The sequence below is a fragment of the Artemia sp. Qi Xiang Cuo genome, chromosome 5 (genome assembly GCF_049724085.1).
Source record: "Artemia sp. Qi Xiang Cuo chromosome 5, ASM4972408v1, whole genome shotgun sequence".
Classification (NCBI taxonomy): Eukaryota; Metazoa; Arthropoda; class Branchiopoda; order Anostraca; family Artemiidae; genus Artemia; species Artemia sp. Qi Xiang Cuo.
The window spans coordinates 72,823,000-72,838,734 of NC_142798.1; the positions used below are offsets into that span (position 1 = coordinate 72,823,000).

The 15,735-nt window shown below is 33.2% G+C and overlaps 1 protein-coding gene across 5 annotated transcripts in view; it reads right to left on the bottom strand.

The window, feature by feature from the left end:
• Nucleotides 1–878: 878 nt before the first annotated feature.
• LOC148952491 (platelet-activating factor acetylhydrolase-like) overlaps nt 879–15,735 on the bottom strand; it is a 146,926-nt gene continuing 132,069 nt past the window's right edge. For all 5 annotated transcript variants that reach the window (XM_089089918.1, XM_089089919.1, XM_089089915.1 and 2 more), the window contains one exon: nt 879–2,195. In XM_089089918.1, the coding sequence (XP_088946044.1) occupies nt 2,104–2,195 (92 nt within the window). In that variant the 3' untranslated portion in view covers nt 879–2,103. The remainder of the gene's footprint in view (nt 2,196–15,735) is intronic.

Consider the following 15,735-nt stretch of genomic DNA (forward strand, 5'->3'; position numbering starts at 1 on the left):
ATGAAGATCCAACTCTTCAGAGGCCCATTTCATCTTATAGAATTAAATTTTAATTTAACTTTCATAGAACTTAGTTAGTTTAAGTTAATTTTTATTAAACTGAACTAATATTCAATTAATAAAATCAAATTACAATTAACATTTAACTACTTGATTTAAATTCAAAATTTAATTCAATTGTAAAAAATAATAAATAAAATAAAATCTAAATAAACCTTATAAAAGTAAAGTATGTAGAACCACTACTAATATTAGCGACTCATCGCGTCAAAAATTCTCTTGAGGTTTAAACGGCTTCGCACACTTCTCTCTTATTCATTTTGCCTGGAGGAAGGCTGAGCATAGGTCTCGGTTGAAATATTTGCAATTTTTCGTTTTTTTCTATCTGTGAATTGGATGGTTTTTCTCATTATCCGGTCTTTTTCTTTTGTTCTGCCACTGTTTTCTCAGAACCTATTTACTTTTCTTGAACCCTACTTTATTCAGAGACTCACTCTTTACCCTATCGCATATTGTTCTAATTTCCCTTTGGCTCCTATCTCATTTGAGAACGTTCCGCTTTTTTTTAGCGCCAGCAGGATTGCCAAAAAGCCAAAATTTGTGGGTCAACCTAGAATATCAAACGGGATAAACAGATTAAATCAAATAAAATGAAACCCTAATTTACTACTTCATTTAATTTTTTCAATCATTTCCAATGCGCTTTTACTGCCAAATCATTCATTCCAGTAATTCCAGTACATGCGCTAGCACAAAAACGCAACACATAGTACAAAATCGCAAGTATACGTAAATAAATCTTAGATGAATGAAGAAAAAATGTTCTAGAGTTCCAAATCGTTGGCTAAATACTTCAACTACATTTCAACCAAATACTGTTACTTTTAATCTTTTATTGTCAAACTGGCCATAGAATAAGATTCCATAAAATGCGCAAAACAAGACTCACAAAAAAATAGAAAAAAATTAAAGCATAATGGCCTTTTCCACAAATCCTCAATTTAGCAGCTGCCAACGAGAAGAAAACAACAACTTAGCAAATAAAAATAATCCTTCCAGTGAAACTAAAAAAAAAATATTGTTTTCCTTAGAATCACATTTTTTGTATTTTTTAGAAATTTCTATGTTTAAAAAAATATAATCTTCGTCTTTTTATGTCAAAATCTAAAAAATCACACAATTGCTTCTTCTTGAAAGTTACCACCAATTTCCATTAAATATTGGAACTTATGGAAAGATCTGTCCCCGTATATCAAACTTGAGAGTAAGCTAAATTTTGACGGAGAGCGTTAAATTTTGTAAAGCGTGCACAGCCCTGCGACGTGGTCATGTGGAATCTGACAGTTATGTAAGATTGAATTGAAATCCTCTGAGGTCTTCCCGCGAAATTCTCCAAAAATAAGGTGCGTATATAAATATAGATATCTAGATGCGTATATAGATACATATCCAAAATAGTAGTAACAATAGTACGGTGAGTGTTTAAACAAAAAGCTTTTATTCATTTTAACGCGTTTTTAACTTTAATTCAAAGCAGAAGCGAACGGAATATTCGCTCACATGAATATTTTCCAACTCGAATAATAGCCCACCCAATTTTTCATTGGTTGGAGGAAAAACAATACATATCTAAAAATGAGTACCAAAGTAAATTCTATTTGCATTAAACATTCAATTGTAAATATTCGAAAAGGAAGCTTTTATATAGTTTAAACGACAAAATTTGACATATGAAGCTAAGAGAGGAAAGGAAATAATAAATGAAAAATAAAACCAAAAAGGATGAGAAAACGAGGATTTTGTCAGTCAGTGGCAAAACCAGTTCACAAAATCCTCATTTTCTCACCCTTTTTTGGTTTTATTTTTCATTTATTATTTCCTTTCCTCTCTTAGCTTCATATGTCATGTATACCCAGTGTGGTCATAGAAAGTATTTACGAAAAAATGTTCCGGCTGGAAAAATGATTTTTTTCAATCCCAATATGAAATTGAAGCGGATACTCGCTCGAAGGAAGACAGTTTTTCACTGGGTGGACGAGGATTCGACTGTCAAAGCGATACTTAACCCTCCGTCAGAACCTGGCTTAACGTTAGCAGCAGTGACTACACTCTTCTTTCATCAAACCATTGTATTTTCTCAACATAGGTTTCATACTCACGAACAATATCGTGGCAGTCACTTGGCTCCTTGAGTCCTGCAAAATATAATTGGTATAGTATTTGATCTTAGCACCCAAACTTTATCACTTGAAAGTGGGCATGGATGATTCAAAACACAGTTGCGATTACAAATAGAGACCATCAGAGATCGTGCTTTTATGATGAAGAGAATTTGAATAAGATAAGATTTATTACTGAAAAATGGCTGTCACAAGCCCAACTGAGGTGAATTCGCGCTTTTCAGTAATCAAAAAAGCAACATTTTGAACAACAAGCACATAAAAAAAATGGCTGGTCGGGGAAAACATAATAAGAAAATTAAAAAAAAAATGTCAAAAATAATTTTAACTCGTAAAAATGTTAACATGAGGACTATTTAGTTTTGCGGTAATTTTTCAACAAATCAGCAAATTTAAACACTACATTCATTAATTTATGCACTATTGATTTTTTTTTGTAATTTGGTTTTCTTCTTATTAATCATACAGTTTAAATTAAGAGAGGGTGATTGAAATTGGAAGCGGACTTTATTTATTTCTGCGCAATTAGGTCAAACGTGATGATAATTTTTAACTTGATTTTTTCTCCTTCAGCCTAGTGGTAGATCATCCTCAAAAGAAAATATTAAACTCCCGTCTTCCTGTATTAAATTCTCACTTTGAGGTAGATTTTACTTTTCAAAGATTCTTTGGCTATTGCGATAAAGTTTTAGAGAAGTTTTTTATGGATGATGATACCAAAAGGATTTTGCGACATGAAATTTGACATTACGAAAATATAAGAATATACATGCATTGCTGAATAGTTGGCTATAAGAAATGGCTGTAGGCTATCTACTGTTTTATGAACAGTCTTATCAGTGTAAGGTTTTGGATTATCAATTCTCTATGATGAAGGACAATAGAGCCCTCTCCCCAAAATACAAATTACTACTGCTACAAAAAATCTACTGCAGCACCCAGGCTTCCGAAACCAAGAAGGCGGTACAGGCTCCACCTCTATTTATTTATTTTATTATCTTATTATATTATATTATTATATTTATTATTATATATTATTTTATATTATTATTCTATTATTATATTATTATTTTATATATTTATTTTTATTACTATCTTATTTATTTTATTATAGTTATTTTATTTTATTGACAAAAAAAAACTTAAGATAAACACATTCCCTCCAAATGCCACAGCATGATATGGAAGAAGGATAACCAAAAAAAAAGAAAAAAAGAAAACAATTTAATATAAACCTCAGAAGGGGTTTAAAAACAAAACACAACTACAAAATCATATACCCTGCTACCACTCGCTTAACACTCCACAATCAACTCATTCCTTCACACACCTCAATAAAAATAAAACACTACATTTAATGATTTAATACCAATTTAATCTGTAAATATGCATCCTATTACATTAATCATTCAAAGCTTCACTCTTTACCCCTTCCTATCAAGTTCCAATTTTCTTTAGATCGTACCTTGTGATATTTTTCCACCCCAGAGCGTAGAAGTTCTCAAAAGTCACCAGTTTTCTGTAATAAAAAAAATAAACTTTTATTCTTTGTATGTCACGCCAAGCTTTCTTCGCAGGATTCAGCCCCCTTACCCACAGAAAAATTTAGGGACCGTTCTGGCATCTCACATCTGACTTCTTCCCCTCCTCTCCCCCAGAACATAAAAGTTGTGAGAAGTCACCATTTCTGCCCTTTTTGTAGAGATAACGGGATTTTTTTAGAGACTTTTTTTTAGAGATAACGGTATAAAGTGGGAAATTTCAAACTGCTAATCCTAATAAGTCCTATATTTCGACCTTCTAATTTGTCGATGATATAAATGCAATAACTATAAGTGAGACTTCAGAAAGTGTGTGTTTCAGATAAAGTTTCCATCGGCATACTATTTTATAAACACCCTGAAAGTATTAAACTTCGTCTATCGAGCGTCTAAAAAATTATCACGAATTATTTCCGTCTAGCATCGTATTCGCGATTAATTTACGTCTGCGCTAGGATGTACCTCTAAATCTCGACTAACAAAGTGAAAATATTGTTTTCATATCAAATAAATAAGGAACTTCTTTTTAGTAAGAGTAAGCTGAGATTCAAACCCTTTTTTAGGAGAAGTAGAATTTCTCAGCAAATTGCGAGCATCTTCCTCCAAATTTTGAGGAAGGGCTTAGCTTTTTCTCAGTACACTCGTACTTTACGCAAACACAGGAACTTTTACACAATATAAGTAATGGCCATGAATTTCGTGGCACACGACATATTTGTAGCAAATCTTGGATCTCAAAATGCTGATTCTAACCCATCATTAATCCTAGCAAAAAACAAAGGTCTCGGTAAAAAAAAAACAATTCAATAATATAGATTGTAGAAAACTGCAAACAAATATTCGTTAATGTACTGCCTTCACCCATCACCTCACACCTAAAGACCCATAAAATATAAAGTGAAAAGAATTACAAATGTCAAGTTACCCCAATAGTCAATGACAAAAAGGTCAAAATCTTCCATGAAAAATATATATTCGAAGAAATATCCTTGAAAAACATGAAAAAAAAACCTAAAAATTAACTTTTGACATTAGACACCCTCCCCTCACTCTCCCATAAGAAATATCCCAAGGGATGCACTCCTTTAAAAACTGTTATCCTTGGATCTACAAATGATCATCCTAAGCCAACGTACATTGCCAAAATCTGTCAAAAATACCTGTTTCTAAAGTCAGTAAGTATCCCAAACCCTAGGTCTGATAATGCTGATTCTGATTTAAAAAATAATGCCAAGATTAATTATTTTATTTAATAACCACCGCCCATAGAAACTGAAAGTTTGAAAACATATTTTGAAAAATCTGTATAGTGGGAAAAAATTTCGAGCTTAAAGGTGATTAAGAAATAAAACTGTTCATGTTTAACTTAATAGAAAAGTTTAGTGCAAAAAAAAATCTTTGTGATTTCGACAAAGAGCTTGAAACCTCACAAAAATGATTGTGGGTAGAAATGAAAAATACACCTTTGGAATCACCAATGTCGGAAACCCTATATTTGCCGATACTGGAAATATAAAATCCCCCAACTTAGACAACAAAGAAAATAGCTTTTCATCATGGGTAGCATTTTCTCCTAGGCGTAATCGTACGGAACTAGTGGACATATAATACAGAGAGGCCTCATTTGAATACACAATTTCTACCCAAAAAATGCCTAACTCAGAGTAGCTTTTCAACTTAATTGTTTATTTCAATCTAACTTAAAAGTTTTGAGCCCCCCTTCCTCCCCCTCTTGACAAAGAAAAAGCAATTTTTTCTGATGGAAGTAAAGAGCGAAGTTGAAACTTACTTGCATAAGCAGAACTAATTCGTTTCATTTTTCTTTCCTTTTTTTTCCATGGGTAATAGTACCGAATCAGGGGTCGTAGAATATTGGGAGAGGGCTTATTTGAAAAGAAGTCGCAACATATAACACTCTTTTTAGTGAAAAAGATATAGCACCGCAGCAAAGTAGCCACAAAGCTTCAATTATTGCCCAAAAAGAGTCAAAATACCATGGAATCCAAGTTCTAAGGTAGCTAATAGGTTTTTCATATTCTAACAACCTAGCCCACAGGTTTTGAGCCCCCATACTCTTCTTGACTAACGAAAAACAATTTTTTCTTTAATGAAGTTAAGAGGGAAGTTGAAACTTGGAACAAACAAAAATTATTGCTTCGCAATTTATGGAGCATGCATCTGCAAAACTAGCATAAATAAACCGATTCCTGATTCTTGCCTATATTTACAGAATTGTGAAAAACAAGCGGTAAAAACGAGTTTACTTGTGTTTTTTAGAGAATTCAAACTCCGGGACTTAAAATAATTTAAGTTAAATTAATTTTAAATTAATAATTTTATTATTAATTTGGAGCCAAGTTAATTATATATTAATTTTGTTAATTATTTAAATTAATTTAAACTAGCTCAATTTAATTTTAACTTAAATTGCAGACTAAAAATTATCCATATCATGGCGGGTAAGACTTTTTCATTTCCCGCAGGCTAGTTAGGGACTTGCCTGCTTCTAAGAGAGGATGCTGTTTTTTGCGTTGGTTTTGTGTTTTCAGTCAAATGCTAGGTTTCAAATTCATGGCAAGTCCATTTATTTGACTTATTTTGCATATATGTTGCACAAACTGCGAGGCAATAATCTTTGCTCATGTTAAGTTTCAACTTCGCGTTTTAGTTTCATTAGAAAAATTAAAATTTATATTAAAATTTACTATTAAACAAGGATCAATAACAGCACCTATTTCTCATATGAACATAGTCGATTTGCAACGTCTACACTCTGCATAAACTAACATTTGCAGCGAGCATTTCATATCTGGACATCACGGATCATGGATGGAAAATGCTATAAACTTAAAGAAAGTTGCTACCGCGCTTGATAGGCCCTTTTAAATCGAAACATTAACCGCGGGAGGGGTATTTTCTACCAGCAACCCAGTGTTGTAAAACTGAGCCGCAGAATGATACAGAGATTTTTGAGGAACTCATGGCTAAAGGCTTTGCTCCTAGGTGATTGAATTGGTTAGAACTTTTTTTCCAGCTTTGTTTCAGGGGCTGCAAGCTTCATTTCGTTAAGAAAATGTCCTATCGCCACTCCCAACTTTAAAAGACATAAAAGAAAGCCTTGATTATGTGTTTTGCACACCATACATACCTTAAATTATGGTTATTGATAATATTATTGGTCAATAATCCTGATTAATTAAAAAGAAATTCCAAAAGAAGTTTATCAAAGAAAAGTAAAGATCCATATTCATTTTAATACCAGCAGAAATGAATTCCTATAATAATCACAGTTCGTGGTAACAAACTGTAAGTAAGGAGCGACGCAGCACAATAGCAACCGAAAACTACCTAGATAGAAATAAACGTAGCACAGCAATATTTAATAGCCTCGATACATAATAAAATTAATTTACCCAACTGCCTACGTAGAAATAAACGTAGATAGCACAGCAATATTTAACACCCTCGATACATAATAAAATTAATTTACCCAAGTGCCTACGTAGAAATAAACGTAGCACAGCAATGTTTAACAAAATCGATACATATTAAAATTAATTTACCCAACTGCCTGTGTAGAAATAAACGTAGATGTAGAAATAAACGTAGCACATCAATATTTAACAGCCTCGATACATAACAAAATTAATTTACCCAACTGCCTACGTAGAAATAAACGTAGCACAGCAATATTTAACAAAATCGATACATAATAAAATTAATTTACCCAACTGCCTGTGTAGAAATAAACGTAGATAGCACAGCAATATTTAACACCCTCGATACATAATAAAATTAATTTACCCAAGTGCCTACGTAGAAATAAACGTAGCACAGCAATGTTTAACAAAATCGATACATATTAAAATTAATTTACCCAACTGCCTGTGTAGAAATAAACGTAGATGTAGAAATAAACTTAGCACATCAATATTTAACAGCCTCGATACATAACAAAATTAATTTACCCAACTGCCTACGTAGAAATAAACGTAGCACAGCAATGTTTAACAAAATCGATACATATTAAAATTAATTTACCCAACTGCCTGTGTAGAAATAAACGTAGATGTAGAAATAAACGTAGCACATCAATATTTAACAGCCTCGAAACATAACAAAATTAATTTACCCAACTGCCTACGTAGAAATAAACGTAGATAGCACAGCAATATTTAACACCCTCGATACATAATAAAATTAATTTACCCAAGTGCCTACGTAGAAATAAACGTAGCACAGCAATGTTTAACAAAATCGATACATATTAAAATTAATTTACCCAACTGCCTGTGTAGAAATAAACGTAGATGTAGAAATAAACGTAGCACATCAATATTTAACCGCCTCGATACATAACAAAATTAATTTACCCAAGTGCCTACGTAGAAATAAACGTAGCACAGCAATATTTAACAACATCGATACATAATAAAATTAATTTACCCAACTGCCTGTGTAGAAATAAACGTAGATATCACAGCAATATTTAACACCCTCGATACATAATAAAATTAATTTACCCAAGTGCCTACGTAGAAATAAACGTAGCACAGCAATGTTTAACAAAATCGATACATAATAAAATTAATTTACCCAACTGCCTGTGTAGAAATAAACGTAGATGTAGAAATAAACGTAGCACATCAATATTTAACAGCCTCGATACATAAGAAAATTAATTTACCCAACTGCCTACGTAGAAATAAACGTAGCACAGCAATGTTTAACAAAATCGATACATATTAAAATTAATTTACCCAACTGCCTGTGTAGAAATAAACGTAGATGTAGAAATAAACGTAGCACATCAATATTTAACAGCCTCGATACATAACAAAATTAATTTACCCAACTGCCTACGTAGAAATAAACGTAGATAGCACAGCAATATTTAACACCCTCGATACAAAATAAAATTAATTTACCCAAGTGCCTACGTAGAAATAAACGTATCACATCAATTTTTAACAAAATAGATACATATTAAAATTAATTTACCCAACTGCCTGTGTAGAAATAAACGTAGATGTAGAAATAAACGTAGCACATCAATATTTAACAGCCTCGATACATAACAAAATTAATTTACCCAACTGCCTACGTAGAAATAAACTTATCACAGCAATATTTAACAACATCGATACATAATAAAATTAATTTACCCAACTGCCTGTGTAGAAATAAACGTAGATAGCACAGCAATATTTAACACCCTCGATACATAATAAAATTAATTTACCCAAGTGCCTACGTAGAAATAAACGTAGCACAGCAATGTTTAACAAAATCGATACATATTAAAATTAATTTACCCAACTGACTGTGTAGAAATAAACGTAGATGTAGAAATAAACGTAGCACATCAATATTTAACAGCCTCGATACATAACAAAATTAATTTACCCAAGTGCCTACGTAGAAATAAACGTAGCACAGCAATGTTTAACAAAATCGATACATATTAAAATTAATTTAGACATAGACATAGACATAGACATAGGTTTATTAAGAACGAACAGCGTAGCCATGGCTAATTTATGTCGTATTTACAACAATATGGAAAAAAAAGAAAAAAAAATACAAATGACACTATAAGAACACTAACACGTGAATACAAATAACACTAAGTCTTGTTGTATGCTTCTACAAAAAAGGGGACAAACGTGTTTTTGTAGCGGTTGGTCCTGCAGACCGGGGGTTGTAGCTTCAACTGGGATCTGGTTCTTTGGTTAACAGGAGCATCGGGAGGGAGGATCAGTCTGTGATGGGGCGAAGATAGCAGTGACTTGCCGAGGGACATGATCAGTGATAATCGTCTGTCGCTAAGGGATTCAAGGTTCAGTTCTTGTAAGAGTTTGTTGTAGTCGTCACTTCTGTTACCAACGATAATGTTAACTGCTCGTTTCTGCAAAGATTCAAGGTCATCGCAAAGGTCGTGGGTGCTCTGGTCAAAAGGTCCCCAGACAGCGACGGCGTATTCGAGTAGAGGTCTCACATACGTAATATAGGCATTTTTTAGGCTTTGAGTGTCGCAGCCAAACCTGCGCATCAGGACTAGGGTCTGAAGTGATGCATTGCCAGCCTTAATAACCTTCTCCACGTGTTCAGTGAATGTGCAGTCCATCGATAATGTGACTCCGAGGATATTTGCAGATGGAACAACAGGGAAAGGGACTTGCGGGAATTCCAGATCACGTTTTAAGGGGCAAAACCTGAGGATCGTTGATTTATCTGCATTCAGTGTCAACTTGTAACGTGCACAGTCCTCAGAGAAGGATGCCAGAAGGGTCTCGCTGAACTGACGTTCGAATACACCTTCTCTCACGAGGTATTTGAGGACAAATGATAAATCGTCGACGAATTTGAGTCGCTCTTCGAAATTCTGAAGGAGGAAGTTGACGAGGGAGATAAATATGAAACCAGCAAGTCTTGTACCCTGAGGGGCTCCACAGGTAAGTTTAGACCAGTATGAGATCAAGTCACCTTCAAACAATGGAAATACACACTGCGTTCTGTCCTGAAGGAAGCTCATCACTAATGCAAGAGACCGCTTCTGTGCGCCCATTGCTCGCATATTTTTTGCTGCCGTAAGATGACAAATCAGGTCAAATGCCTTCCTGAAATCGGCGAGAGCTAGGTTGATGAAGGTACTGCCCTTGTCAAGCCACTTAAAGATAATGTCAACTAGGCGCACGAGGTATATCGAGGTATTGCAACCTTTGAGGCCGCCATACTGGTAACGGTCTATGTTTTCCCGCGTTTGCTTGAGTAATTCACGCAGGATGAATGACTCGGTGACTTTTGCAAAGGTAGATGTGATTGATATCGGTCGTAACTCGTTGCAAGATTTGGGTGTTTTAGTCTTCGGTATAACACGCACAAATGCGCGTTTCCAGCACGACGGGAAAGTTGACTGGGCGAAACAGTCGCTGATGATGTGTCCAAGTGGCTTGGCGAGGAAAAGAGAGAACTCTCGTATTAACCTTATAGGCAGCTCTTCAGGAAAAGAGCTACTGGATGGACACAACTTGTTCAGCTCTTTGAAAACTTGATACTCAACTATTTCTATTTCACCTTCGAAATAAACGTAGCACATCAATATTTAACAGCCTCGATACATAACAAAATTAATTTACCCAACTGCCTACGTAGAAATAAACGTAGCACAGCAATATTTAACAACATCGATACATAATAAAATTAATTTACCCAACTGCCTGTGTAGAAATAAACGTAGATGTAGAAATAAACGTAGCACATCAATATTTAACAGCCTCGATACATAAAAAAATTAATTTACCCAACTGCCTTCGTAGAAATAAACGTAGATAGCACAGCAATATTTAACACCCTCGATACATAATAAAATTAATTTACCCAAGTGCCTACGTAGAAATAAACGTAGCACAGCAATGTTTAACAAAATCGATACATATTAAAATTAATTTACCCAACTGCCTGTGTAGAAATAAACGTAGATGTAGAAATAAACGTAGCACATCAATATTTAACAGCCTCGATACATAACAAAATTAATTTACCCAACTGCCTACGTAGAAATAAACGTAGATAGCACAGCAATAATTAACACCCTCGATACAAAATAAAATTAATTTACCCAAGTGCCTACGTAGAAATAAACGTAGCACAGCAATGTTTAACAAAATCGATACATATTAAAATTAATTTACCCAACTGCCTGTGTAGAAATAAACGAAGATGTAGAAATAAACGTAGCACATCAATATTTAACAGCCTCGATACATAACAAAATTAATTTACCCAACTGCCTACGTAGAAATAAACGTAGATAGCACAGCAATATTTAACACCCTCGATACATAATAAAATTAATTTACCCAAGTGCCTACGTAGAAATAAACGTAGCACAGCAATGTTTAACAACATCGATACATAATAAAATTAATTTACCCAACTGCCTGTGTAGAAATAAACGTAGATGTAGAAATAAACGTAGCACATCAATATTTAACAGCCTCGATACATAACAAAATTAATTTACCCAAGTGCCTACGTAGAAATAAACGTAGCACAGCAATTTTTAACACCCTCGATACATAATAAAATTAATTTACCCAAGTGCCTACGTAGAAATAAACGTAGCACAGCAATGTTTAACAAAATCGATACATATTAAAATTAATTTACCCAACTGCCTGTGTAGAAATAAACGTAGATGTAGAAATAAACGTAGCACATCAATATTTAACAGCCTCGATACATAACAAAATTAATTTACCCAACTGCCTACGTAGAAATAAACGTAGATAGCACAGCAATATTTAACACCCTCGATACATAATAAAATTAATTTACCCAAGTGCCTACGTAGAAATAAACGTAGCACAGCAATGTTTAACAAAATCGATACATATTAAAATTAATTTACCCAACTGCCTGTGTAGAAATAAACGTAGATGTAGAAATAAACGTAGCACATCAATATTTAACAGCCTCGATACATAACAAAATTAATTTACCCAACTGCCTACGTAGAAATAAACGTAGATAGCACAGCAATATTTAACCCCCTCGATACATAATAAAATTAATTTACCCAAGTGCCTACGTAGAAATAAACGTAGCACAGCAATGTTTAACAAAATCGATACATATTAAAATTAATTTACCCAACTGCCTGTGTAGAAATAAACGTAGATGTAGAAATAAACGTAGCACATCAATATTTAACAGCCTCGATACATAACAAAATTAATTTACCCAACTGCCTACGTAGAAATAAACGTAGATAGCACAGCAATATTTAACACCCTCGATACATAATAAAATTAATTTACCCAAGTGCCTACGTAGAAATAAACGTAGCACAGCAATGTTTAACAACATCGATACATAATAAAATTAATTTACCCAACTGCCTGTGTAGAAATAAACGTAGATGTAGAAATAAACGTAGCACATCAATATTTAACAGCCTCGATACATAACAAAATTAATTTACCCAACTGCCTACGTAGAAATAAACTTAGATAGCACAGCAATATTTAACACCCTCGATACATAATAAAATTAATTTACCCAAGTGCCTACGTAGAAATAAACGTAGCACAGCAATGTTTAACAAAATCGATACATATTAAAATTAATTTACCCAACTGCCTGTGTAGAAATAAACGTAGATGTAGAAATAAACGTAGCACATCAATATTTAACAGCCTCGATACATAACAAAATTAATTTACCCAACTGCCTACGTAGAAATAAACGTAGCACAGCAATATTTAACAACATCGATACATAATAAAATTAATTTACCCAACTGCCTGTGTAGAAATAAACGTAGATGTAGAAATAAACGTAGCACATCAATATTTAACAGCCTCGATACATAACAAAATTAATTTACCCAACTGCCTACGTAGAAATAAACGTAGATAGCACAGCAATATTTAACACCCTCGATACAAAATAAAATTAATTTACCCAAGTGCCTACGTAGAAATAAACGTAGCACAGCAATGTTTAACAAAATCGATACATATTAAAATTAATTTACCCAACTGCCTGTGTAGAAATAAACGTAGATGTAGAAATAAACGTAGCACATCAATATTTAACAGCCTCGATACATAACAAAATTAATTTACCCAACTGCCTAAGTAGAAATAAACGTAGATAGCACAGCAATATTTAACACCCTCGATACATAATAAAATTAATTTACCCAAGTGCCTACGTAGAAATAAACGTAGCACAGCAATGTTTAACAAAATCGATACATATTAAAATTAATTTAACAAACTGCCTGTGTAGAAATAAACGTAGATGTAGAAATAAACGTAGCACATCAATATTTAACAGCCTCGATACATAACAAAATTAATTTACCCAACTGCCTACGTAGAAATAAACGTAGATAGCACAGCAATATTTAACACCCTCGATACATAATAAAATTAATTTACCCAAGTGCCTACGTAGAAATAAACGTAGCACAGCAATGTTTAACAAAATCGATACATATTAAAATTAATTTACCCAACTGCCTGTGTAGAAATAAACGTAGATGTAGAAATAAACGTAGCACATCAATATTTAACAGCCTCGATACATAACAAAATTAATTTACACAAGTGCCTACGTAGAAATAAACGTAGCACAGCAATGTTTAACAGCCTCGATACATAACAAAATTAATTTACCCAACTGCCTACGTAGAAATAAACGTAGCACAGCAATGTTTAACAAAATCGATACATATTAAAATTAATTTACCCAACTGCCTGTGTAGAAATAAACGTAGATGTAGAAATAAACGTAGCACAGCAATATTTAACAGCCTCGATACATAACAAAATTAATTTACCCAAGTGCCTACGTAGAAATAAACGTAGCACAGCAATATTTAACAACCTCGATACATAATAAAATTAATTTACCCAACTGCCTGTGTAGAAATAAACGTAGATAGCACATCAATATTTAACACCCTAGATACATAATAAAATTAATTTACCCAAGTGCCTACGTAGAAATAAACGTAGCACAGCAATGTTTAACAAAATCGATACATATTAAAATTAATTTACCCAACTGCCTGTGTAGAAATAAACGTAGATGTAGAAATAAACGTAGCACATCAATATTTAACAGCCTCGATACATAACAAAATTAATTTACCCAACTGCCTACGTAGAAATAAACGTAGATAGCACAGCAATATTTAACACCCTCGATACAAAATAAAATTAATTTACCCAAGTGCCTACGTAGAAATAAACGTAGCACAGCAATGTTTAACAAAATCGATACATATTAAAATTAATTTACCCAACTGCCTGTGTAGAAATAAACGTAGATGTAGAAATAAACGTAGCACATCAATATTTAACAGCCTCGATACATAACAAAATTAATTTACCCAACTGCCTACGTAGAAATAAACGTAGATAGCACAGCAATATTTAACACCCTCGATACATAATAAAATTAATTTACCCAAGTGCCTACGTAGAAATAAACGTAGCACAGCAATGTTTAACAACATCGATACATAATAAAATTAATTTACCCAACTGCCTGGGTAGAAATAAACGTAGATAGCACAGCAATATTTAACACCCTCGATACATAATAAAATTAATTTACCCAAGTGCCTACGTAGAAATAAACGTAGCACAGCAATGTTTAACAAAATCGATACATATTAAAATTAATTTACCCAACTGCCTGTGTAGAAATAAACGTAGATGTAGAAATAAACGTAGCACATCAATATTTAACAGCCTCGATACATAACAAAATTAATTTACCCAACTGCCTACGTAGAAATAAACGTAGATAGCACAGCAATATTTAACACCCTCGATACATAATAAAATTAATTTACCCAAGTGCCTACGTAGAAATAAACGTAGCACAGCAATGTTTAACAACATCGATACATAATAAAATTAATTTACCCAACTGCCTGTGTAGAAATAAACGTAGATAGCACAGCAATATTTAACACCCTCGATAGATAATAAAATTAATTTACCCAAGTGCCTACGTAGAAATAAACGTAGCACAGCAATGTTTAACAAAATCGATACATATTAAAATTAATTTACCCAACTGCCTGTGTAGAAATAAACGTAGATGTAGAAATAAACGTAGCACATCAATATTTAACAGCCTCGATACATAACAAAATTAATTTACCCAACTGCCTACGTAGAAATAAACGTAGATAGCACAGCAATATTTAACACCCTCGATACATAATAAAATTAATTTACCCAAGTGCCTACGTAGAAATAAACGTAGCACAGCAATGTTTAACAAAATCGATACATATTAAAATTAATTTACCCAACTGCCTGTGTAGAAATAAACGTAGATGTAGAAATAAACGTAGCACATCAATATTTAACAGCCTCGATACATAACAAAATTAATTTACCCAACTGCCTACGTAGAAATAAACTTAGATAGCACAGCAATATTTAACACCCTCGATACATAATAAAATTAATTTACCCAAGTGC